Genomic DNA, 25,707 nt, shown 5'->3' on the forward strand with positions numbered 1-25,707 from the left:
AAGCACCGCCCTACTAGGAGCAGCTGGCTGCTGGCTGCACGCTGCTGTAGCAGGCTGCTTCTGCCCCCGACTGGAGAGCTTCTCCAGTCATCCAAAGCTGGAGTCTTTGGGATTGCCTTTCTTACGCAAGAAAAAACATTCTCTGAGAGGATTTCCAAGAAGCGTTGGGTTGGCCTGACGAGGACCGTCTTAGGTGAGAAGTTCTGTCATCTCTGCAGTTTGGAGTACAGAGAAGCTGTTCGCCAGCACCACTGCAACCCCGCAAGTCAGCAAAAACACAGCAGTGGCCGTGTAGCTGAGAAGAGATCTCTCTTCCTCTGCTATCGCTTGCTGCTACCTTGCAGCACCCTAACGTTCCACTTTGATACCTCAGTACCGCCTCTGATGCAGTGGGAGCTGATGCACAGCAGGGCAGCAGGAAGGGACTGATCATAAGCCCTCTTTGAACCAACCTGTTTTCTGCCTCCTTGGCCTGTTTTCCTGATGCACTTTTTGACCTGGACATGCTCAGAGGAGATGTGGCGTCAGCATGTCCTGTGCTGTAGTATCCTCCAGGCTGCCTGATCTTCCTCACGTCTTCTCCTTCTTTGATGATCTTGTCTCCTGGGTGCAGCAGGCCTGTTGACAAAGCGCACAGAGAAAAGCAATGGTGTATGGACAGCCAATGCTGAATAGCCAAGAAAACTCTGTTCTCCTGTTGCCCCAAGCCTGTCCCCCTGCCGATCCAGGTCACCTCTGGGTTTGGTCAGTGATACTGACCGGGAGGGGACAGAAAAGATGGCCCCGCTCTGGAAAGGAGGAAGACGTGATGGCCCAGCAAGTGCTGAGAGGACATGATGGCCCTGGCCAACTTCACATGGGGCCTCTTCCCACATGCCCTGCCCTGGGCTCAGGAGCCCCATTTCAGCTCAGCCCTTCGCTCACGTTGCAGGTGTAGCAGTGTCCAGCTGACACAGCTCTGACACAGCTGTGCCTGGCCATGGACCTGCTGAACCTGACCATGGTCTGACCATGACCTTTGCCTGACCTTGCACCTGCCCCATCACCATGAACTTGCCTCATTAACTGCACTCGTGTCTGAGCCTGGCTACCAGTCCAGGGGGACGTGGCCCTGGCTGCTCCGTAGCACTCTTTGCTATCTCAGCCCTGCTCTGGCCCTGCTGATGGTATTGCTGATCCTAATCAGCAGCATCTTCCGTGGCCCTCCAAGGGCTGCAAACATTCTCCATCAGCAGTGCCCCACCCTGAACATGCATCGTGCTTCTGGGTCTTGGGAAGAGGCAGGAGCATGTCAGGCTTAGTACGTTCACATTAGTACATTCCTTGCTCTTTGCTTTACCTCTTTGCAGCGCTTTGTCGGTGAGACAGATGTTACGCTCCTTGCACTGCTTGGAGCAATTCAGATAGTTCACAACGGCATTTCTGCGATAGTGGTCAACCAGTGCTCCCATGTCACCCTCTATAGTTGATGGCAGGCAGTGTTCATCGACGGGTGCGTCCCCAGATCTCACCAGCCGACACTTTTCTTTCCATTCTATCGGGCTGTCTTTGATCTGCAAGTAAAGCAATGGTCCCAGTTAGCTTTCAGTGAGGCCCTGGAGTTGCTGAGTTCCCTTTGGAGAAACTACAGGCAGGGATCCATCTCAGAAGTGCGTGTAGATGGGACTCAGCACCCTGCAATGGGACCAAGCGCTTATCTGGGAGTGCCATTCCCTTCCAGTGCCAGGCCCACAGGCAGACGCTCCCTAGAGCACCAAGCACAAGAGCAGCATACTGGACATAGGTGCCCCAGCTGAAAAAAGTCTCCCAGCCACCATCTCTTTTCTGATTGTGTCAGGTTCACTAGAGCTCAGATGACTCCATCCCCACACCTGAACATTGCTTCAACTTCCATTTCTTGCCACTTCAGTTACCCAGAAAAGAGTGTTTACATCACCAGAGTGTTCAGAAGACAAACCAGTTGTTTGAGACAGCTTGTAGCATCTCAGCTGTGAGGCACGATGTGGTCAAGGGACTACTGAGAAGGTAATATCCAGAACAATCTCCAACCTTCTCCTTTGCTGCCCACCCCACATTCGCGAGTACGTAGAGGTGCGCCTTTTTTCCTGCCACACTACCTTCTCCAGCCGTCTGCTCTCTCTTGAGCGCTTTCCAATCTCTTCCATTTCATCCCAGTGTAAATGTCGCCGGCCTGGCTCAGTGTTGACTGGGGGCACTTCCAAGAGTATTAGCTTTTCTTTGGGCTCCGTGGGAGGGCAAGGCTTCATCCCCACAGCTTTGTCCCCAGCAGAAGGTGGAGAAGTGGCAGCTTTGCAAGCGTTTCTCCGGACCCGAGGCTGTGCATCTACAGCAGTTTAAAAAGCAAACAAATGAAAAGCTCAGAGAAACCCTGTTAGACAGTAGCAGAAATAAAAAAAAAAATAAAAAATAAAAAAAATAAAAAAAAAAAAAAACAAGGCTGAAACAAGGCTGATCAATGTTTATAAGGCAAAAAGCTTTGGCATTTTGTGCAGTCTGGAGCACCCAACAGATGACGATCTTTGAATGGAAGCATCCTTTCGCTTTCAATCCAGACACACATATTACAGACGACTCCCATCTCCGCTTTGCCCCATTCTGTTTCATGCTCGCAATACATGTTTAGTCTACAAAACAATTAGTACAACAACACAGCAGCAAAATGCCTCTTCTCTCCAAGATGTGAGAAGAATGTTGCCATTACCTTCAGATAAAAATGACACAGGTACCATGGCAAGCCTTCAGATTTGGGCTAGGTTTTAAAGAGTAGGACCTTTGAATCTGCATTGTCCAGCTGCCCTCAACAGCTGGAGAAAGGGTCTGCTTCTGATCAGCCGGATGATCAACGCTAACCAATAAAATCCAGTACAGGAGGTTAAACCTCAGGGTTCAGATTCTGAGTCAAACCTAAAAGATCGGATAAGCTGTCTTCCACAGATGGGCTGAGTATTGCACTTCCCCTGGATTCTTTAGCTTCTCCCCAGAGGTCTCTTTTCAGCAACCGCGTTGCAGGACAATAGTCGCAAGGAGCCATATTCTGGATCTACTTTGGCATTCCCTAATGCCACCTGTGTACTTTTAGGGCATCTGCAAGGATATAGATTCCCAGCCCAGGGTTCTCCTCTCACCTTCGCTGGTCTCTTTGGGCTGTCCTTTCCTCATTTCCTGCCACTGCTTTTGACATTCAATCAGATCTTCACTGCTTATATAATTCCTCCGCTTTGAAGAAGTCAAGAAGATGACCACATCCTCCAGTTCCTTGTCACTGATGGGAACTTTTGTCTGGCAGCCAAAACAGGAAGCAACAGTGTGATCAATAAAAAAACAAGGCTTGGCCCAGAGTAGGGGGGAGATGAGCTTTGCTGTTGTTTTAAATGCTTTTTCAGAAAAGGCACAGAGGCAACCTGTTGAGCTTTAAGCTTTACATGAGTTTACCAAGCACTGAAAAATTTACTGGTCTTTTGCTGTCCTCTGCTGAGCTCTCAGCTTTCAATGTGCCAAACTTCTCAGCCATCTGGGCGTCAAGAAGCTAATTTGGCTTGGAACAGAATATCAGAAAACACCTGAACTGCTAAACCCTAACAGACCTGGACATGCTCTTGACAGTTCTGTACCGTTGCAGCCTGTGGAAAGTGAGGCTCAGCATGAGCTCTGCTGTGCCAACAGGTACTAAAAGGCAGTGCAGCGGGCAGACACATGAAACTGGCCAAGGAAAGACCAAGTATCAACACGAGGAAACTTGATGCCAGTTCAGGCCACGTTACTGAGCGCTGACTGTCTTTAGAGACTATGAGGCAATGAGTTTCACTCCCTCCTGGGACTCAGTCTGGGTGACAGCTCGCATCTCTGCAGCCTTCCCTTCCCTCTTCCCTTCAACATTTCACAGGCTGTGGGAGCCATCCTCTGAGAGTAACACAAGGGAAGTTGGAGTTTTTCCACTTCTCCGTTGGGTTGGCATGCAGCAAAACAAGGCAAAGTTGCAGCAGTTCCTTACTTTTCTCTTCCCTACATACCTCCTTGATGACTTTAATGAAGTCTGCTCTCATGATCTTTCTCTGTTCCATTCCAGCCTTTCTGAAGATGTCTACCATTGTCAACTTCTGTTGGTGTAGGAGGTTATGCAGTGCAATAAGAGCTTCAGGGTATGGTGCACAAATAAGGGGAAGGCTACCCTTCTTCCGGGTCTGGCTCCTTGGTGGTGGTGAACACTGAAAAGGAATTAGAAAATACCCTCAAATCACCGTTATCCAGAATCACTGTGCCAGCAGATGCAAAGTGGCTGGGATAAAGCAGCGTCGCGCTGCCGACTTACAAGCAGATGCTGAGGCCGTGGCACGGCCACAAGAGATGAAGTACAGTAATCCCAAGAGTGGCACAACACAAGGTATACTTACGTCTGGCCTGTCGGTCTCGACTGACTTGCTTCTAGCCCTCTGGTCTACTTTAGCTGCCGTTATTCGTTTCCTGACTCTTTCTTCCAGTTTGGTAAAGGTAGGTTTATGACTCAGCCATTTTTCAACATCTCCAAAGCTTTGCAGCTGAGACCGGAGTTGCTTCCTCTCCTGAATCCAAGCCTCCAGCTTTTGTAGATCATCTTTTGTATTACAGGTGATCTCTGGGGAGCTGAGGCTATCTTCTTCTTCCTGTCGCTGCTGAAAAACAGACAAATGACAGAAGCTGGTGTCCTGAGCTGGTTTCAAACAGGGAGAGTCTGGTCTTGCCACACAGGGAGCAAAAACGAATGCAACATGTGGAGCGTGGAGCAAACCTACTTGCTTTCCATTTAAAGACAAGCATTGGATACAGTTTTCTCCCATGGTGTAGTTTGAAACCCTGCTCCAAAACCACTTCTGGCTTGACATTAGTCAAACCATCAGTCATATGCTCGCTGCTTATGTTAGTACTTTAACTGCAGATGAGCTTCTTACAAAATCTAGTGTTGAGATCGCATCGCTATAATGGCTTTGGAGGGGACTTCCTGCGCTGAGGCTTTTCTGAGCTATAGATGGCAAGGGTGTCTGGGCCTGCCACCAATCCCAGGTGTACAACAGCACTGAGAAATAGCCATCAGGCAGTCACAGAACAGCGTCAAGACACGTGTGTCCTGCCTCTTATCAAGGTGTTGGCTCCCTGCCCTGCAAGAGCAGCTGGAACAAAACATCAGCTGTTACGCTCATGAAAAATGGTCTTAGTGCTCTTCATGTTAACTGAAGAGACCAGAAGTAACAGCTGCTCCTGGAGCTCTCCTGCAGCATGCTGCATCAGGAGCTGCCTCAAGCCACTGGACTTAAGTTCCAGGGCAGGGAAAAGGTGTCCTCCTGTCAAGGGACAAAGAGTATGCTTCTGCCCTCACTCTGCTAGACTGCTCTTGGTGTTCCTTGGCTTCTACCAGGAATTCCTTCCTCGTGGCAATGTGCCAGTGGGAATAAAAGCAACAGCCACGTGCCCTGCTCTCTAGAGGTGGCAATACTGCCGGGACTTGGAGACCTTCACAACTCAGCTTCCCCCCAGCCAGCAAAATGCTACCCTGCGGGATGCTTTACAGGGCTTCCCGTACCTGGCCCATCCACATCTCATCCCTTTGTCCCTCATCTTGCTGTTCCAGCAGTTTTGGAAATGTGACTCTTTTTGCTTCTCTGGTCTCTTCTTTCTCCTTGCTGGCCGCAGATGCCTCCAGTTTCCCTCCAACCTGCACCCCCAGTACAGAGCGTGCTTCCTAGAGGAACCCAGAAATGCAACAACAGCAGTTATTCATCTGTTTTTGTGTGTTTTGTTGTTGTTGTTGTTTTCTTTTCCATTGTCTTTTCCTTTTTCTTTTTTCTTTTTTTTTAATAGTGTTCTTCTCTCCCTCATCTTCTCTATATTTCCCTGAAGGCTTGTCAGCAATTTTTTGCTCCCAAGTTCTTACAGATGCAACCAGAAAGCCATTCTGTTATGACCAATGAACTAACTCAAAACGAGCTATTTTTCAAAACGGGCTACTTTACTACCCCCCAGTAAAGGGATGTTTTCACAGTAAACAACTAAGTATTTAGCACGTACATCCTTTTCCTAAGATGCCCCCACATGATCATCTACAATCAAAAGAGACACAAAAATTATCTCGGACCATATTACATACCTGTCCTGTGTGTCTATGATCTTCAGAAGTAAGCAATGGCAATTTAAGCCTCTTGTGGGGACTTTCTTTGTGCTGCCTTCCTTCTGTGTCTGGACATACAGGGAACAGTCTGAAAATACACACCAGCAGGAGTCAGGAGGTGAATCTGAGTGCAGGAAGGGTTTCTTTTCTCCACCCTCTCTCCAAACGGAGAGACCAGGGTCGTGGAAATCTAAAGAACCATGCACATGACTCGCAGCTGCTGGGATAATGATCAGCATTTAATCACCAAGAAGATCTCAACACTGGAAGGTGCACACGGGCGCACTTACACAAGAGGTTTGAGGCTTCTTTCCCGGGCTGGGCTCGCTCCGCCCGCCGCGGCCCCGGCCTCGGGGGAAGGAGGTGCTGTAGGGGAGGGAGCGCGGGAACCGCCGCCGTTGCTATGGCAACGCCCGGAAGGGGCCATCCAGGGTCGCTGGGAGGCCGGAAATGACGCTGCGGCTCGCGCGGAGGCGGCGGAGCGGGGTCGGAGCCATGTCGGCGGGAGGGTCCGGGCAACGCGACGCTGGGGCCGCCGGCGGGTGAGGCTGGGGCCGCCGGGGTGGGCGGCCCGCGGGCAGGGGCCTCGGTGCGGCGGTTGCCAGGCGCGGCGGCTGCCGGGCCCGGCGGCTCGGGTGTTGGAGCTCCCGGGAGGCCGCGGCCGGCGGGGACTGAGGCCTGTCCGTTTTCCAGGCGCCGCAGCAAGTGGGACCAGCCCGGCCCGGCTCCCGCGTTCCTCCTCCCCGGCACGGCCCCGCTCCCTGGGCGCACCTTTCCTGGCGGCGGGGATGGCGGCCCTGCTGCGGCCGGTTCCGAGAGCTCCGCGGCTCCATCCGGGGCGCTGGATGCGGCCGCCGCCGTGGCGGCGAAAATCAACGCGATGTTAATGGCCAAGGGGAAGCTGAAGCCGGCGCCCAGCACGGCAGACAAGGTGAGTGAGCGGGGGGGCGATAGGAGCCGCTGGGACCCCCTGGCCTGGCGGGAGAGCGAGGGCAGGTATCACGTCCCTTGTTTGCAGCCCCTCCGGTGTTATTTTTTGAAATGTCTGTCTATAAGACGAAGAATGGATGGGGGGTTCATCCTTGGAGTAGGCTGTAACTAAAACAACCGAAAAAGTTTTCTTGGTGTTTGCAGAAGAACAGAAAACTGACATAGCTGTAAGTCCTTCTCCACAAGTCTTAGCCAAAGTGATTCTTGTTAAGAAGATAAATACTCTGAATTATATTCTAAATAGTATAGCTGTTTTGTGTATATCTGTTCTTGACATCCATAGTGTTGTTGAGACTGACAGTTATTTTTTAAGGGTTGCCTTACGCAGTGGTATCAAAATGATTTATTTTTTTTTTTTGTTTTGTCATAGAATCATTTGTAGATAATGAGAAAGAGCGGCAGATGTGCCCTGCTGTGTAGTCACCACAGATGGCTTGCTGTTGGTCATGTATCTGAAATGGCGATTACAGTCTTTTTAACACGTAAGGTTTAGTAGCAAGTAAGGGAGTGGAGGCACAGGCGCTGTTCTCTTCTCTCTGTTGACAGCAACGGGATATGAGGGAATGGCATGGAGCTATGACAGAAGAGGTTTGGGTTGGGTGTTAGGAGATGGTTCTTCACTGAGAGGCTGTTTAGGCACTGGAACAGGCTCCTCAGGGACATGGTCATGGCACTGAGGCTGCTGGAGTTTAAGAAGCGTTAAAATACTGCTCTTAGACTGATGGTCTGATTTTTGGGTTGTCCTGTGTGGAACCAAGAGTGTGTTCCTTGTGCGTTGCTTCTAATATTTAAGTAACTAATTATTAAAATGTCCTGAGGATAAAACTAATAATGTTTTTTATCTAAGGCTGAGGTTTTGCAGAAGTGAATTAGTAAGTAGTAGGTAGGTATAATGTACTTTCTGTTAATATTTGTAAAGCTTTTGGGTCCAACAGCTAAAGGGGGAGAATGTAAAAGGTATTCAACTCCCTAGATTGCTAGGGTTGACATGTATGTTACGTGGTTTTTCTCATCTTTCCAACCACTGGTCTGTTTCAATGGTTGTCTTTGAAGCTGCAGGCTCTGGGAAAAGGTCCAGCTGCAAGTAAAAGCAAAGATGACCTTGTGGTGGCAGAGGTAGAAATTAACGACGTGCCCCTCACATGCAGAAACCTGCTGACAAGAGGACAAACTCAGGATGAGGTATGTTCAGGAGCTCCTGCTGACTTGTGAGGCATGGCAGCTGAATGGTTGTACATTTTTTTTTGTATGGTTAAAAAACCTTTCAGTAAACTATATTCAGTGATTGTTTTCTGTTCTTACAAAACTTACTGTGTTTTCTCAGATGCTTCTTGAGTAATTTATTGGTTTGTTCGATAAGATGTCATATCACGAGGTAACTTAGCATAGCCAGTATCCTTTAGCAGGCGCTGTTTATTCTCTTAACGCTTTAGTAATGATTTATGTTCTCTTTATACAACAACTTAGCTTAAACCATTTTAATGTTTGTGTGTTTTATTATTGGTAAACTTGTCACTTTTTTAATTGCTTGTAGATAAGCCGACTGAGCGGAGCAGCTGTCTCTACTCGAGGTAGATTCATGACTGTAGAAGAGAAAGCAAAAGTTGGACCTGGGTTTGTATTTTTCTGCCCCTTTTTTGTAATTGGCTGGTTAATAATGAGGTTTTCTTGTTTTTCATGAGCAGTGTCATGTTTGTGTGCCAGTAAATTGACTATTGAATATTTCAAATGTGCTTATTGTTACAATAATACTGACTGCACAGCTGCTTTCCTTCCTGCTTCGAACTGATAAGGTGAAATAAAAAACAAATGTGGCAGATCAGAGTGTGCTGAAGTTCTTCTGTTTGAACCCTATACTAGATTTCTTGAGCACTTTGTCAAGGATGGGACCCTTCCAATTCTAAAGAAAGCTAATATTTCATAGACTCGGTGCTTTTAATTGTCCTTTCATGTGGACAAGCAAGTTAGAGTTTTCAATAGAATAACTTTTTATAAGTTGTCATGTAATTAACTTCTGAATCTTTGTAGTTTCTAGTGCAAAGCTTTGCTTACTGATTGCTGTGATGATGTGAATGGATTGTTTTTCTACTTCATGTCTATTGCAAGATTTTGAGGAAGAATTCATATAGCCAGATAACTGTAATAGAATTAGATTGAATCCATTACTGTATGTGCTCTGTGGATTTAAAGGAGTGTTTGACATTTCCTTCCTAGAGATCGTCCTTTGTATCTTCATGTCCAGGGTCAGACAAGGGAATTGGTTGACAGTAAGTGCGCAAAGCATTCTGTTTTTATCGAATTATTTGCAATATGTTAAGACAGTCTTGTCGTGCTAATAGGTTTTGTTATGACTGATATGGATTTGTGCCATAAATAATGTCAGTGCAAATCATTGATGTTAGTTTTGAGCAGAGACTTTATCTAAAGTACTGTGTCCTGTAAGTCATGGAACTAAAACCTTAGATTTACCACAAGAAAGTGCAATATGTGCTTTGATCACTGCAGTTCATGTTGCTTTCAAAATTAATTTCTCCGGATGGATGGTGTGTATGTGTGGCAGGCAGGGGATGTGGTTTTGTTTTTTTAAACTCAATTGCCTGAATTTTTTTTCTATCGTCAAGCATGAAGGGAATCTCTTATGTGTTGACATGTTGAATCTAGTCTGCTGTAGTTATCAAGAAGATCAGTGTTTGGGTGGCTATCCCCCTAGTATAAATTCTTCTTGTGAAGAGAACTAAGATCTCTTAGTAATTTCCCTCTACTGAAATACAAATATATTTCATATCCTGTCAAATAGGAGCTGTTAACCGTATTAAAGAGATTATTACTAATGGAGTAGTGAAAGCTGCCACAGGTTCTAGTCCAACATTCAACGGAGCTACAGTTACTGTCTACCACCAGCCGGCCCCCATTACTCAGTTGTCTCCAGCAGTTGGTCAAAAACCTCCGTTCCAATCAGGGGTAGGTAATTTATTTCTGTGTCTTTCATTGAATATCATCGATTACAAAATTTGCCTATTGCAAAGTATAAATGTTGTGTTGTTTACCAGGGGAAAAAGACAAACTTGCATGTTGTGAAATCTGGAGGACTAATCAGACTGAGTCTGAAGAGTGAGACTCAGGTGACAGTAATCTCCTAGAAGAAAAGGGATGGAGAGAGCAGTCCTACTTAGAGAAAAGCAAAGGGCCTACTGTGCCATCCAACACTAACTGTTCTGACTAACAGAAATGAGATTTTTGGTCTCCAGTGAAATGAACATCCTAATTCTAAGAGTGAAATAATAAGCCTTTACTGTTGCATTTACAGATGCATTATGTTCAGGACAAATTATTTGTTGGTCTGGAACATGCTGTACCTACATTTAACGTGAAGGAGAAGGTGGAAGGGCCTGGTTGCTCCTACTTGCAGCATATTCAAATTGAAACAGGTGCCAAAGTCTTTCTTCGCGGGAAAGGCTCAGGTTGCATAGAACCAGCATCAGGCAGAGAAGCCTTTGAACCCATGTACATCTACATCAGGTATGAGGAGGCTTTTAAAAATAGAATAATAAAAAAATCCTAGTGACCTCTTATGAATTTAGCTTAATTTTTATTATTGTGGGGAGTTCTTAGTCTCAAAGTCTTTAAGAAGATGACTTTAAGAATTATGTCTTAATTCTGTCTGATTAATGCAAATGAGGCAGGTTTTATACTAGTTTAATAGAGAGATCTATGAAGTGGTAAAGATGGAGGAAGAAGGATCGTGCTATAATGTACTACTTCTACTGGGAAGACAGTAAAGCGATGTTCTTCTTGGGCTTGGGTTGTGATGTTGAACTTTAAGAGCTCAACAAAATGCATTGAGCAACAAGTCATTGCTCTTTGCATGTTTCTTTCAGTATTTAGGGTACCCTGAATTTTCATCTAGAAAATAAATGTTCTTCACAGTTGTTTGCAATTGTGCTAAAATAGCTGCAGAGCAACTAGAGTCCTGTTGTAGTGTCTGATGGCTCTTTAAAGGGATAAGATTTGACAGCAAGTTGCTGATGAAAAAACTGGCTCTGAAATTTGGTGGTGTTTGTGTTTATGAGACTCTTTTCTATTTTTTCAGTCACCCAAAGCCAGAAGGTTTGGCAGCTGCTAAAAAGCTGTGTGAGAATCTCTTGCAAACTGTGAGTAGCTTTTACAAATATGCGATTTCAGAGCCCATCATAACTTTAGCATGTGCCTGGCTAACAAATATTTTACTTTATGCTCTCAGCAAAACAGTATATTCTGACTTGCCATTAGTTTTTTCCTCAGAGTGTGTGGAATTTCGACTGTATACATTAAAAAAAAAAAAAACAGGATTCTTTTGTTTGATTCCTATACCTTACCTTGTCTTAGCTTTAAACATTGTCCAGAGGCACACAGCCTGTTTTCTTTCATAAAGAGATTGTTGTCCTTGGCACCAAATGAGTTTTTAGAAAATTTGATGGTGTACACATATAACAAAACCTAAGAAATTTCATTGTATGAATGCACCGCCCCAAAATAAAGTAAAATCCTGTCAGATAGTCTTTCTGTTTGTAGCCCATACTCAAGTATCAATATTAAGTCTCTATTGAAAAATATCTGGAAGTTCTTAGATGCTTTAAGTATTTTGTATCTACTGAAGTAATTCATTTGCCATACTACATTTCCTGTAAAAGGGTATCCTGTGTTTTACATGAATTTGTCACAGAGACCAGTAGTGGTTTGTTCTGCAGGGTTTTGGTGGTTTTTGGTCTGTGTGTTCTTGATTTTCCGTTTTCATGTTTGGATTTTTGTTATGGCATTGAGCATAGTGTGTTCTGTAATCAAAGTCCACTTACAATTTTATGATGATGCATAGTTAAATGCCCTTTGCCTTCAGGAGAGTAATAAAGGAAATAGATGCTTATTTTCTAATCTTTGACATCCTTTGTAGGTTCATGCTGAATACTCTCGATTTGTGAATCAGATAACCACTGCAGTACCTTTAGCAGGTAAATGTTATGAAGTCTTTAGAGCTGCATTCTATGGAGCTGTACTTACAGCAAAGTTTTGTAGAATTTCTTTACCTGTGGAAGTCCTTTGTGTTAAATTCTTTAATCGAGAAGCAGTCCAGCTTTTTATACTTGGTAATTCACTGTTTTTGTGACTGCTAGCTGAATTGAAGATGACCCTTTTGTTCCTTCTCTCTCTCACCAGGCTTCGCGCAGCCTGCTGCTATAAATAGCGTACCTTCTCAGCCATCATATTACCCTTCCAATGGATATCAGTCTGGTTATCCTGTCGTTCCCCCTCCTCAGCCACCAGTTCAGCCACCATATGGTGTACCAGGCATAGTACCACCTGCTGTGCCATTGGCACCAGGAGTCTTAACAACACTACCTACAGGAGTTCCGCCTGTGCCAACACAATACCCAATATCTCAAGTACAGCCTCCAGCCAGCACTGGCCAGGTACTGCCACAGATGTACTGTTTGCCTTATAGCTGTCAACTTACTGAGCTGTTTCTTGCTAACAATAAAATACTTAAAGTACTTAACGGAGAGAGAATTCTTCTTTACAGTATGCATAGGCAATTTCTGTGGCTATTGCTTTGATGCTTCTGCATAAGCAACAATGTTTTTGGTATGGCTATTTCATGCTGCAGTTTTCATATTGTAATGACCTGTTAGCATAAAGGGTATCTGCAGGGATAGGTCACTTCTGAAAAGCATTTCCACAGGCTATGTAGGTACAGTGAATTGCAGATAATGATTACTTGGAGGTGGGAGCATTCCATAAATCAAATGCTTGTTGCGAATTTAAATTGTAAATTTCCTTTTTGGCTCTCAAGTTCTGCAAAGAGAAACTAGTTGTGTTTTCTGATCCTATGCATGAAACTGTACATTGGGTTTATACTTCATACACATGTATTATCAAATTATCTTTTTTTTCCAACTTCGGCATGCCAGAGTCCACTGAGTGCTCCTTTTCTTCCTGCTGCCCCAGTAAAAACAACTTTGCCGACTGGTACACAGCCACAAGTTCAACCCCATCCCCAAGGTCAAAAGAGGCGCTTCACTGAGGAACTACCAGATGAGAGAGAGTCAGGACTGCTGGGATATCAGGTGGAATAAAATCAGCAATTTTACTTAATTCAACAAAATTGAACTTGGCTAGAGAGGGATTGTTATTAGCACAGTTCATTTAGGACCAGACAGGCAGGACCTTTGGCAGACAGTAATTGTTACAACACATGGAGACCATACTACAGTTTCTTTGACTGGATGCACTGTTCTCAGGCTGTCTTATTTGATTAATTGGCATCTGGCTTTCCAGACCTGCATTCTTTCATGAAGAACAGCAGTGCATTCAGGTCAAAGAGATGGCCATAGTGTTTTACTGGTTAGTTTAAAGGGATGTTATTTTTTTCTTCTTTGCTTTCTTTGTTGGGTTGCTTGGACAGGCTTGTTTGAAGAGAGGGGAGGAAAGCAGGGTAATAACTTCCGGATTTTCCTATTTACCTTTCTTGCAGGTTGCACTTGAGAAGATTACAAGAAGCCTAGTTTTAAGAGATTGATTTTACTTATTTATTTTTAGATAGCGAATGTTACACAGTTGATGTTAATAAGAATAACTTTGAGTTTTTCTGAATTTCTGGAAATGCTTATGATATATCCCTGCTTATAGGCAGAAACCCTTGATAAAAGCTTTGCCTAGAGAATATAAGGAACTGCCTACATGTCAGACCTAATATTAGTATCTAAAGCAGAGTTTTCTATGGCTTGAGGCCTATACAGTATTCAGAATTGGATGATTGAGGAGATAAGTCCTCATGAAGATGGACTAAGTGGTGAGGTGTCTTCTATATTGATGCTCAGATGTGTTTCTTACTACTTTACTCTCCTCAGTATTTTTAGGAGAAAGTATTTGGTTTAACAGTGGTGATTAGTGGCTTCTTCTAGTAGTATATTGCCAACTCTGAAAAGTTGGGTTTCCTATCATTATCATTAAGGAGCTGTAGCTTATGTTGTAGTTGTAGATTTGCTAATGCCGTGTGTTTTTCTGCTCATAGCATGGACCCATTCATATGACTAATTTAGGTACAGGCTTCTCCAGTCAGAGTGAAATCGATGGAGCCGGATCGAAGCCAGCAAGTTCCTCAGGAAAGGAGAGAGAGAGGGACAGGTAAGTGGTGAAAAATATAATCAGACCTTTGCTTATTCCAGACCTGTTTTTATGGTCTCTTCTGTGACTTGGCATTTTGCTTTTTTTGTTTGTTTTCATAGAATGGCTTGGGTTGGAAGGGACCTTAAAGGTAACCTAACTCCAACCTCCCACCATAGGCTGCATACTAGATCAGGTTGGCCAAGGCCCCATCCAGCCTGGCCTCAAACACCTCCAGGGATGGGGCATCCACTACTTCTCTTGGCAGTCTGTTCCAGTGCCTCACTACTCTTATTGTGAAGAACTTTCTTCTAATGCCTAGACTAAATCCATCCTCTTTTAATTTAAGACTATTCACCTGTGTCTTAGCATTGTCCACCCAAGTAACAAGTCCTTCTCCCTCCTTTTTATACAACCTCTTTAAGTATTGAAAGACTGCAATGAGGCTTCCCCAGAGCCTTCTCTTCTCCAGGCTGAACATGCCCAGCTCTTTCAGCCTTTCTTCAAAGGAGAGGTGTTCCAACCCTCTGATCATCTTTGTAGCCCTCATCTGGACTCATTTTAACAGGTCCACATCTTTCTTCTGCTGGGGGCCCCAAACCTGGATGCAGTACTGTGCCTCAAGAGGGCAGAGTAGAGGGGAACAATCCCCTTCCTCGACCTGCTGGCCACTCCACTTTTGATGCAGCCCGGGATGCAGTTGGCCTTCTGGGCTGCAAGCACACACTGCTGGCTCATGTTGAGCTTTTCACCCACCACAACCCCCAAGTCCTTCTCAGCAGGGCTGCTCTCAATGAGTTCTTCTCCCAGTCTGTACTCCTGTCTGGGATGGCCCCGACCCAGGTGCAGCACCTTGCACTTGGACTGCTAAGACTAAGGCAAGCAGAGAAAAGAGAGGGTGAAATATAAGTCTTATGTTATTACTCATTTTCTGTGATTTCAAAAATAGCCTGTGGTTTTATGAGACCTAATATATGAAAGAGCTGGTAATAAAAAAAAAAAAAAGTTAATCTGGAGAGCTGGTGGTATGCTTCCTGAATTCATGTAAGAAGTAATTTCGTAAGAAGCATCATATAGCTTTATTCCTCTTTCAAAGTTTTAAGTTCATCTTGTATTGCACATTTTCATCTCTTTAAGTTGGTTGGAGTGCTAAGATGCTCTGTGAAATGGAATCACGTGTTTGCTGTTATCCTTTATACATTCTTATCCATCCTGAATTTTAGAGTACAGTGAATCTAATTAAAAGTTAAATTCAGTTAAGGACTGCATTTTGAATTTGTTTGCTCTTACCTTTGTCTCTGCTTGCTCTTAATATATAAATAAATAATAATGAAGGCTTGCAATTGTTTAAATAGGCAGTTGATGCCTCCACCAGCTTTTCCAGTCACTGGGATGAAATCAGAATCTGAAGAAAGAAATGGTGTGGGGTCTTTACCAGGCAACCATGGTGAGTGCAGTGAATAAAATACACTTACAAGTCAAGTTTGCATTTCCAAACAAGTTTGCACTGGTCTTAGTGCCCATTTAAATTAGTGATATTTTTTTTTTTGGCTACTCTTCATACTGTGTTCAGTGAAAAGGGATTTTAGAACACTGCCCTGCTCTAAAATCTCTTGTGTTCACTGTGACTATGTACACAGATAATGCTTCTCATAAAACTTCAGTAAATACTTATATGAATGATGAGGGTGTGATTAAGTGAAGGCAGTGACTGAGTTTTTTGACCCATCAGTCAGCTGAGGCACAGAATCTTATGGGATTGTTTTGTAACACAGATGTCATGTGGCTTTTCATTGTGAACAGCTATCTCTAGAAGCACTAAGGAGTATCAGAGGGAGTTATGGTTCAGGTGTGTATTTACAGACATGAGCTATGTCTGCAAACAACAGAAATGTTATTAGATTTCATCCTTTCATAGGGCTTTCATGCATCAAGTCTTTGCAACTTGGTACAATACGTAATCACTTTAACTCTCCTAGTAGTTTAGTGCCTTCCATATCAGATCTGCAGGCACATCGTGTTAGTTTGTTTAACCTTAGTTTTTCTGCAGTATTGGTCCCAGAGATTGCTCTTCTGTTAGCTTTCTTTTGAACAAAATTTCTACTTTTCTTTACATATTTATCTCTTTAACGGTGAAATTGCCATCACTTAGACCCATTTGCTAACTTTACCTTTTTTGTGTGTTTGTTTCTTCTTTCTCTGTTCTCTTACATGGTTCTGATGGATCACTTGTGCTGTTGCTGGTGCTGTTTCGTGTGGCCTTCGACCTTGGATGACTGTTGGCCTTGTGACCTCAAAATGGTGTCCAACTAACAATTTACAATTAACATCTTTTTTTATTAACTTGTTTTGGGGCATTTTATCTCTTTTTATTTTTGTTTTTCCTTCTTGGGGGCTGGGGGGGTTGTTTTGTTTTCCCTTCCTAGATCATCAAGCTAAGAAGATGAAAACTTCAGAAAAGGGCTTTGGATTAGTGGCATATGCTGGAGATTCATCAGATGAAGAGGAGGAACATGGTGGCCATAAAAATGCAAGTACTTTTTCACAGGGATGGAGTCTGGGTTACCAATACCCTTCCTCACAACAGCGAGCTAAACAACAGATGCCATTTTGGATGGCACCATAAAAGCTACAGAACAGTTTTCATTCATCCTCTTTTTTTTTCCTCTAGCAATAATGCATGTATATTACAAAATGAACTTTGCAAATATGCATTGTTTTTACATTTACAGAAGCTAAAGGTTCAGTATTCCCCCTTGAAAGGGCTCCGTTCTTTTTAAAAATCTTTATTTCTGCGGTGGATTTGTCAACTCTGAAAAATATTTGAAATAGTATTTTTGACAGGGCCAGTCCCTTAAAGAGTGGGGGAAGTACTGTAAAGGAAAACTAGGGAAGCCTGTAGGTCTGTTTCCCATCTTTCCAGGATAACTTAAAAATGGAAAGTGTCAGTCATACTGACTTCATTATACATCTGTTGTTTGTATTTTATCTAGTGTTCCTGCTGTCAGCCTGTGTTTGCAGTCCCATTAAGACAATGGTGACTATGGATTCAATGTTTGGACTTCCAACAAAGGGAAAGGAATATACAGTAATTCAGAAAAATGTGGATTACGTTTCCTAGAATTCATAATTTAATTTTACTTTAAGTGTCTCCTGTAACTCCACATTGTTTGTTTTTTTTTTTTTCCTTTGAAATGTGGTTTTACTAACTCCACAACTTCTGGTTCTAGCCAAATGTCGGGGACGGGAGGGTGCTCAGGTCTTTAATTGGTTTATCTTGATGCTAATTCCCAGGTGGACTTGGTACTGTAACATTGGTACTTCATCTTCTCAAATTATCTCTGCATATTTCATTCCATTCAGCAGTTCATATGGAACTACTTCCCATGAGGTTCTCCCAAACTTCTCTCAATCTCTTAATGCATTCACTTATTTGATTTTACCCATTTTGTTCCATGGAGGTTTAACAAGGAAAAGAAATGCAGCACCTAGGCTTAAACAGCACCAGAGACCTGACCGCAACCGTTGCTCTTGCTTTGAAGAGCAGGAGTGGAGTCTGTGAATAAATGAATAAATGTCTGTTGTTTACGGGCATGAACTGCACCACAGGCTTTCTTGGCAGGGCAGGTCGTTGCAGAAGGAACTCTTGTAATGAGAACATTGGTGTGTGGGGCAGCCAAGATATTGGTCAGCTTTTGAAACAGCAGTAAAAAGTTTTAAAAATCAGACCGTGTGTCCCTGCTGCACACGGAACGACCATGCTGGCTCACTTGTACAAACGTCGTCTTTCCTATGTCTTGTAAATAAGTAAAACCATACTTCCATTATAAATAAATGTATAAATATTCTGCTTCTTGCTGACTTTTTTTGTTGAACCTCGCTGCCCTCGGCCTCCGGGGGAGGGGGGTGAATCCTGTCAGAGGTGGGGGCGTGGCCAGGAGGGAGAGAGGCGGGGCCGGGCTCTGGCGGAGGAGCAGGAGCCGCCGCCATTTTGGTGTCGCTGCCTCGGCGCGGAGCGGGGCCGGAGCGGGGGCCGGGCGAAGGTCGCGGTCCCGGGCAGCGGCCGGGAGGATGCGGCGCGGAGGAGCCTGACGGTGAGGGGGGCCGGGGCCGGGGCGGGGTGGGGCCGGGAGAGGGGCTGTCGGCGCTCACGCTCTTTTCTCCTCCTCAGGGGCGGAGGCTTCTTGGGCGCTGAGGAGATGGACGCTGGAGCCCGCCCGGGCGGCGGCACCCCGGGGCAGCCCCGCGAGTACAAGCTGGTGATGCTGGGCGCCGGCGGCGTCGGCAAGAGCGGTGCGTGCGGGGGCCGGGGCCGCGGAGAGGCCTGAAGCCCCGTGGCGTGCTCGGCCTCGGCGCCGTCTTCGCGGGCCGGGTTCGTGTGTTGCCCGCCCGGGGCGGGAGGGAGCGCGGCGTGGCGTCGCTTTCCGTGCTCTGGGGAAAAAAAAAAAAAAAGCTTTTAGCTTTGCTTCTGAACCCTCTAACGCCGCGTTTGTTGAGGATAAGAGTGTAGTTCTCCATGTTTCTGCGTTGTTTAATCTGTGGTTCTTGGTAGTCTTGCATTGTTTTTTCTGTCCGCTTTATCTTCTAGCTGTTACTTGAATAACATCAGGTAAATAACGCACGTAGGCGTGTTGTGAAGTGAATGCCGAAGTGGCAGGTATTTATTAGGCTTATGTGACTGTAAGCCTCCAATTTTTGTTTCCAGCCATGACTATGCAGTTCATCAGTCACCGATTTCCGGAGGATCACGATCCCACAATTGGTATGAAAAATCTCTTTTCTCTTTCCTCTTTGCCGTTCACTCCACCTCCTAGGAGACTGAGGTGCTGTCGAGTCCATTTCTGTAAAGTGTTCAATTTAAAGGAGTCTGTAAACTTGGCTGTAAATTGCGGAATCAGGTCCCTTAATTTATTAATTTAAAGCATTAAAAGTTTTGAGACTACCATAAGGACTGGGATACGTATCCTGAGTTCTCTCTCTTGAACGTTTTTCCCACCATGTATTTGTTTGGGCCACATGCTACCTGGTATTTGTATGTTGACAAACAAGAATAAGAAACTTCTGAGGGGTGATTGCTAGTTTTCTGTTCTAAAAATCTAATCTAATCTGATGCAGATCAGTTACTGTTAATTTGTCAGACCAAACTGTGCTTTGTAATTTAGAAATTTCATGTTAATGGGTGAAGTGCTTCAGAGCTTAATATATTGTTATGTACAGTGATGCTGAAGGGCCTGGAATACCTCCGCTCAGGTTGTTCAGAGAGACTATGAACTCTCTGTCCATGGAAATATTCAGAAGCCACCTGGATGTGGTCCTGAGCCAAGTGGTTCTGGGTGAACATGTTTCAGCAGGGTTTGGACCAGATGGACCTAGTTGAGAAGACACTAAATCACGAAGCAATCAAATTTTAATTTGTTGTTAAATGAAGATCTGGCTAACTTACTGTTATAATATTAACAGCTTACATGGTTCTTGTGTAACATTCTGTGTATTGATGACTAATGTATATTGCAATTGTACTCCAACTTTGTTTTTTCTGATGTGCCATGAATTCACAGAGGATGCTTATAAAATACGAATACGCATTGATGATGAACCTGCCAATCTGGATATCTTAGACACGGCGGGGCAGGTATGTAAGTACTAATAAGTGAGTAGGAGGGTGTTAGGAGTCTGTAATGATCAGTTACAGAGACAGAAATCCTGTAAAAGTATGTCTGTCTTTACTTCCAAATTGTTTTTACAGCTGTCATAATTCTTCTAAGATCGTCTTGATTATAGCATCTGTATCATTTTATATGTTCAGGCATCCCAGGCAGTACTCGTTTCATATACTGTTTTCTTCATTGCATCTTGCTATTCATGCTCAACAAGCATATTGGCTGAAAATAATACGCATTTGTATAATTTCTATAGCAAGGGAAGTTTGGTATTAATCCAATAGTATCTCATCCTACATGTAACAGGATGAGAAGACAGATGACCAGTTTGCTAATAGAATTTTTATGCAGCTGTTTTTGGAATACATACTTTGTTTCCCATTTTAAGCAAACTGGAAAGTCATTATACTTGTGCAATTGAAATATAATTGTTTGTTTCTAGGCAGAGTTTACGGCCATGAGAGACCAGTACATGAGGGCTGGCGAGGGATTTATCATCTGTTATTCAATCACAGACCGACGCAGTTTCCATGAAGTACGTGAATTCAAACAGCTTATCTATCGCGTTCGGCGCACTGATGACACTCCTGTGGTCCTGGTGGGAAATAAATCTGATCTGACACAGCTACGGCAGGTAAATGGCTGAGAAATTGGCCCTCCATTACATTTCTCTTGTAAAGTGCAGTAATAAATGAGGTCAGATTCCCTTCCTCAGTTTTTTCTGCATGTTTACTATACAAGTTGAACATTAGAGAAGTACATATTTAACCTGGTATGTGTTGAATAACCAAATGCAATCACAAAGGTAAAGTTTTCAGATTGATTCTTTGAGTTTCAACCTAGGTTTTTCCTAGAATCAATCTTCTTTAATTCCTGAGGAGAGATGCTGTTAATAGATACAGCGTTCCGTGAACCACTTGCAAATACTACTACAAATTACAGATGCAAGTGTGATAAGAATGGAGGCATAATAATGGGGAACTTAGAATCTAAGAATGGACAGAAAGAAAATGAGTTTCAGCTTAAGGAAATTGTATTGTCTGTGGGGAAAACAGTTTGAAGCAGAGCTTTACTTTATGGAAAAGTGACATGAAAAACAATTTCCAGAAGTGCTGTTTCTATACCTGATTTTTTTAGTTTGCGTTGTGGCAGGAAAATCATGATAGTTAAGGTAGAACCCCATGCTAAGAGGTGTAAAGCACCTTGGAACAGGGAGTGGGTGTCTGTCTTTGTATGTCTTCGGCAAGCCTGGTGTTCAGGAAAGGTTTTGTTCAGTTCCGGGAAGTGATTTGACAAAAATAATAGATTTTAACCTAGAGAAAGAAATACCCTGAACTGACCAAGCTGACAAATACTTGTATTAACTCTGAGAACTGCTCATATTAGGCAGTCCATGATTAAGTTCCAAGAAAGGAATTCTTCTTCAATGGTGTTTTATTGACCAGAAGCTGCCATGTCCGGAGAATCTCTTACAGATGATTGCATTGCTTGAGAAGCAGTGAGTGACAAAGAAATGGTTTTGTAGAGAAAGATTTAGACATCGGTTGAAACATGCTGTTTGGAAACTAGGAGAGGGTGCACGTAAAGTTCTGGGCTGAGCAGACTAGGAAGAGGTACACTTCATGGTTTTGCCTTTCTTGATAAGTCTGAACTTTGTTTTAGGTCTCCAAAGAAGAAGGCTCTGCTTTAGCTCGAGAATTCAACTGCCCTTTTTTCGAAACTTCAGCTGCATACCGTTATTACATTGATGATGTATTTCATGCTCTTGTGAGAGAAATCCGCAGGAAAGAAAAAGAAGCAGTAATGGCAATGGAAAAAAAATCCAAACCTAAAAGCAGCATGTGGAAAAGACTAAAGTCACCATTTAGAAGGAAGAAGGATTCAGTCACTTGAACGGAGATAATTCCTCTGCAGAATGAAACCTGTGAACGGCCATTTGTAACCGAAGTGGTTTAGTGACATTTCAACAGTATGTTTTAGACTGACAGGACTTTTATGAGGGAGTGTGTAACTTTACCAATTACTTTTGTTTAAATTGGTATTCTCTTCATTTTGGATATTTAACTTAAGACACAGTAACAATTTTGTTGTCATTTTTTGACTGGATCCAGCAAATACTGTTTATATGTTGTTGATTACAAATGCTGATAGGTTTATGACACTGCACTTTTTAATGTTTGTCTTTGGTCACTGCATACTGGAAGTTGAATTGTGTAAAAATATTGCTGAACTTCTACCCAGCCTAACTTAATTTTTTTCCTAGTTGTTTGCACAACAAAATTTTGCTGCTCTCCAGAACAGTAACCCACATTGTGAGAGAAGGCTTTTCGAGGTCATCCTGAGAAATAGTTTACAAAGTGTATGTCATGACTCTGTCAGGTTACGTATTGGTGGCAACGAAGGGAAATGTACTAGAGGGGTTTTGTTGTTGTTGTTCTCACTGAGAAGAATATTTCTATCAAAAGTAATGTGGTATATCTTGTGCAAGTTTATCTGAGTTATCAGTTAAATCTCAGTGTGGTAGGTGGGATTCTAAACAAGTCAGAAAGAGCAAATTATGGTTCCTATGGCAGCTATAACTTGGCAACAGTGCATGAATATGTAGCATTTTCCTACTGTATATAGCATTTACTGTGTTGTCATAGCATGTGTAATGTAATGATGCTGTAGATGCTCTAGAAACTACAGCTTTGAATTTTCTGACTTGCTTTTTAAAATGACAGCTGTAATGGTGCAGTGGCTTATTTATTTACGTTCAGTTTTATATTATTATTTTAAAGGAGCCAGTATCATTGAGTAGAAGTCTTTAATGTAGTCATTTCAAATTATTCTATGATAACTACTTTGTAAAGAAAATGACTGAAACTGAGGTATCTGGGCCCAGAATTAATATCCCTAACGCTGGTAAGATTCTTCCAATGCTGTCTTAAAAATAGAACTAGTGATGCAGTAGAAGGAAGCAACTAGCTGGGCACAATGACAGATTTATCTTGACAGATATTCATATCCCTGACCTTAAATATACAAGAGGTACAGTTAGTGCATGTACATTTGTTTTTTTATGCTCAGTAATCAATGATTCAGTTAAGAAAGTGCTTCTGAGGCAGATGCTCTGTGCATAGCAGATTTTTTCTTGCTTTTGAGGTGATTTACGTGTACATTGGTTATAGAATTTAAATCCAGAGCTGATGTCACAGTGCTAAAAGGTCACTGGAGAGACAAATGTCTGGTGTTCATTTTTTAAATAGTACAGCAAATCATGATGAGGTGACTCAGATGTGTTTAAAACACCTTTCTTAGAGACCTAAGTGCCTAGAATCTTTCAGCTTAGGAATGAAAGAGACTGTAGACTGTAGGTGTAGTATAGCTTCTGTTAATCTTTGATCATCCATGTCAGTAACTGTTAATCTTACTGACTAAAAATAAGATCTGTAACGTCAGTCTTAGTGTGCTGCATATGTGCAGTCAAAACTGAAAATGAAGTCGTTCAAATTTGTATGTAAAAGGATCTAGTACAAGTAAGGATAGCAAATATAAACCTTTACACTTCTTTCTAAACTCTTTACTATTTAAGTTACCACTGGAAATTCTGTCCCTGGTGCTTTTAAGAGTATTTGCTTTGTGTGGGATTAAAAACAAATTGATAATAAAAAAAAAAAAAAAAATTGGGGGTGAGCATTTTTTTTATTTTATGTTTGTAGCTGAGCTAAATGTCTAAATTGGTCTCTGTTTCTCACTTCCTTCCAAAATTCCAGTGTTACGATACACTGGTAATCATTGCACATAACGCTGATTGAAAAAGAGACTGAGAATAATTCGGATTGTTGAGAATGTAGGACCTGTTTTAAATGAACTGTGTGAGCAGTTGTGCATATCTTTTCAGTAGTTACTGGTTTAGAACTTAAAGCCCTATTATTCATTCACTGTTGGAATAAATAAATGCTGTCTATAACCCTTAAATTAAAAATCTTAGGAAAACCATTTGGCAGAGAATTTGGGGTGGACAGGAGTGACAACTAAGATGTTGCTCTAAAAGCAGTTGCTGACTCTGTCATAACAATTTCTTCAAACCAGACTTCTGGGACTGCTAAGCAAGGGACTGATTGTGATTACAAGTTTTCCCCATGCTTTTCCTTAATTCAGTAATTTAACATAAGCATTAGTCAGCTTCCTATATTCAAAGTTTTCAGACAGCATGCAAAGTTAGCTTTCAGTACTGCTGGCAGGTTATATGGGACTAATACTTACTTTCACCTTAATGTAACTGATGTGTGTGCCTTACCTGATTCCTTCAATGCAATTCAAGTGTTTACTAATGCCTTTTGTGAGCCTGTTGCTTATAGAACTGTTAAATCAGAACAGCAGCAAGCACTTTTTTTTACAGTATTATTCAAACAGAGTTTTATTTTTATCATGTATAAATTTGTACACGGGATTATTGTTTTATTTGACACAATATAGAATTTTTAATACAAAATTTGTATTTGATGTTTTAATGTGCGGTGTGTAGCATGATGGGTAGAAGGCTGCTTAGCATGAGAATGCTGAAGTAGCAAAGCTCACGGTGTGTTTTTAAGTTACTTTGGAAAATGCTCATCTTGCTAGCTGGTGGCTTGAAGGTAAAATAGTAGTAATAATAAATTTTAAAAATGGAATTGGCAATTTATGTTTAAGTAGTGCAAAGCTTAAAATTCAGATGTCTGTTGCTAAAGCATTTAAATGACAGATATTTTGCAATTGTATTACTTTACATTTCTATGGTCTACATAAGGTGTGTTAGCTTTTGCAGTTCTAGTTACAAATAATGAAAGAATTACTGGACGAGTTACATGTCTAAATCTTCATCCAGATACTTCAGTACTGGGATGCTGGGCTAACCAGTCCTGTGTTTTCTGATGAATCAGAATGATTCTCTGAGCATTGGTTGTTTGTATGTTATTATTTTGTACTGATAGAAAGCAGCTGTTCGGAGGCTCCTTTTGGTCTATGTCATGGTTGTTTTTTCACCCCTTCAAGGTGTTATTAGAAATATAAAAATTACTTAAGAGTATTTTCTAAGTAGTAGTAAATAGTACAATTGTGACGGCCTTTGTGGTGGTATTTTCTTCCTGCATTAGTGTGCAGTTTTTCATTTAATACTATGTCTCCTTTGTAAGCCAATTATAAAATATTACAGGTCTATCTAGCTTTAATACATTAGAAGCCATATTACATTGCTGCTTGCCCGATTTTGCAGGCAACTTAAGAATATACAGACTATCACATTTTCTTAGGGATTTCCAGTAACTCATTCTGCTGTCACCTTGCTCATGCTCCTTTTGGTTTTTGTTTTTCACAGTTGAGGACATTCCTTCTTATTTCCTGATAGTTTTGCTTCTTTACTTGTCTTGGGGGAGAGAGAAAATATCCTAATACATCTCCCTGTTAACCCTGTACCTGCATAAACCTTCGATTAATCCTGAGTCAAGTTCAGAAATGCAATGACCTTGTTCTCATGCTTGGCTGTCACTGGTCTTATTGTTGCTCCTGTTATTTGCAATGGAGTGGGCCAATTTATTCGAAGTCAGCATGTTAAAGTGTAGTTAAGTGGCAGGAGGTGGTTCATTTTGCTACATGACTGTCATACTTCCCTAAAAACAGCAAACGTAATTTAACCCTAAGGAAAAGGCTCTTCTTGAATCTTTTTTTTTTCTTTTTTTTTGGCTATATGTCTTTCAAATGTAGACTGGAACAAACTTCGTTGCCAGCATTCATACTAAA

General features: G+C 42.7%; 3 protein-coding genes across 6 annotated transcripts in view; 2 read left to right on the top strand and 1 right to left on the bottom strand.

The window, feature by feature from the left end:
- Positions 1 to 6,509, bottom strand: part of LOC311220003 (EF-hand calcium-binding domain-containing protein 12-like) — a gene marked incomplete at its 3' end in the record, with an annotated part of 7,506 nt that extends 997 nt beyond the window's left edge. Inside the window, exons 1-9 of the mRNA XM_084303365.1 lie at positions 6,451 to 6,509; positions 6,140 to 6,248; positions 5,576 to 5,734; positions 4,413 to 4,670; positions 4,032 to 4,226; positions 3,147 to 3,300; positions 2,118 to 2,344; positions 1,340 to 1,553; positions 453 to 618 (exon numbers count right to left, since the gene is read on the bottom strand). Of these exons, the coding sequence (XP_084159491.1) occupies positions 453 to 618; positions 1,340 to 1,553; positions 2,118 to 2,344; positions 3,147 to 3,300; positions 4,032 to 4,226; positions 4,413 to 4,670; positions 5,576 to 5,590 (1,229 nt within the window). The 5' untranslated portion in view covers positions 5,591 to 5,734; positions 6,140 to 6,248; positions 6,451 to 6,509. The remainder of the gene's footprint in view (positions 1 to 452; positions 619 to 1,339; positions 1,554 to 2,117; positions 2,345 to 3,146; positions 3,301 to 4,031; positions 4,227 to 4,412; positions 4,671 to 5,575; positions 5,735 to 6,139; positions 6,249 to 6,450) is intronic.
- A 101-nt stretch (positions 6,510 to 6,610) lies between these two features.
- KHDC4 (KH domain containing 4, pre-mRNA splicing factor) lies at positions 6,611 to 18,137 on the top strand (the record flags this gene model as incomplete). Of its 4 annotated transcripts, none has more annotated exons than XM_084303356.1 (14): positions 6,611 to 6,702; positions 6,854 to 7,091; positions 8,204 to 8,332; positions 8,685 to 8,764; positions 9,365 to 9,417; positions 9,948 to 10,111; positions 10,458 to 10,669; positions 11,241 to 11,301; positions 12,078 to 12,135; positions 12,341 to 12,594; positions 13,093 to 13,248; positions 14,196 to 14,308; positions 15,643 to 15,734; positions 16,714 to 18,137. In XM_084303356.1, 14 exons carry the CDS (start codon positions 6,611 to 6,613, stop codon positions 16,911 to 16,913), a joined length of 1,902 nt encoding a protein of 633 aa, XP_084159482.1. In that variant the 3' UTR covers positions 16,914 to 18,137. The 4 variants fall into 4 exon arrangements, 3 of the variants coding, with proteins under 3 accessions (XP_084159482.1, XP_084159483.1, XP_084159484.1); XR_014619204.1 differs by having other exon boundaries at positions 6,614 to 6,702; positions 14,224 to 14,308; positions 16,714 to 16,757; XM_084303357.1 differs by having other exon boundaries at positions 6,614 to 6,702; positions 8,210 to 8,332.
- Positions 18,138 to 18,247: 110 nt separating this feature from the next.
- On the top strand, positions 18,248 to 24,424 carry RIT1 (Ras like without CAAX 1). The gene is made up of 6 exons (XM_084303113.1): positions 18,248 to 18,381; positions 18,459 to 18,580; positions 18,993 to 19,049; positions 19,846 to 19,919; positions 20,390 to 20,581; positions 21,610 to 24,424. Exons 2-6 carry the CDS (start codon positions 18,487 to 18,489, stop codon positions 21,838 to 21,840), a joined length of 648 nt encoding a protein of 215 aa, XP_084159239.1. The 5' UTR covers positions 18,248 to 18,381; positions 18,459 to 18,486; the 3' UTR covers positions 21,841 to 24,424.
- Positions 24,425 to 25,707: the final 1,283 nt, after the last annotated feature.

The sequence above is a fragment of the Netta rufina genome (genome assembly GCF_964035555.1).
Source record: "Netta rufina genome assembly, chromosome: 29".
Lineage (NCBI taxonomy): Eukaryota > Metazoa > Chordata > Aves > Anseriformes > Anatidae > Netta > Netta rufina.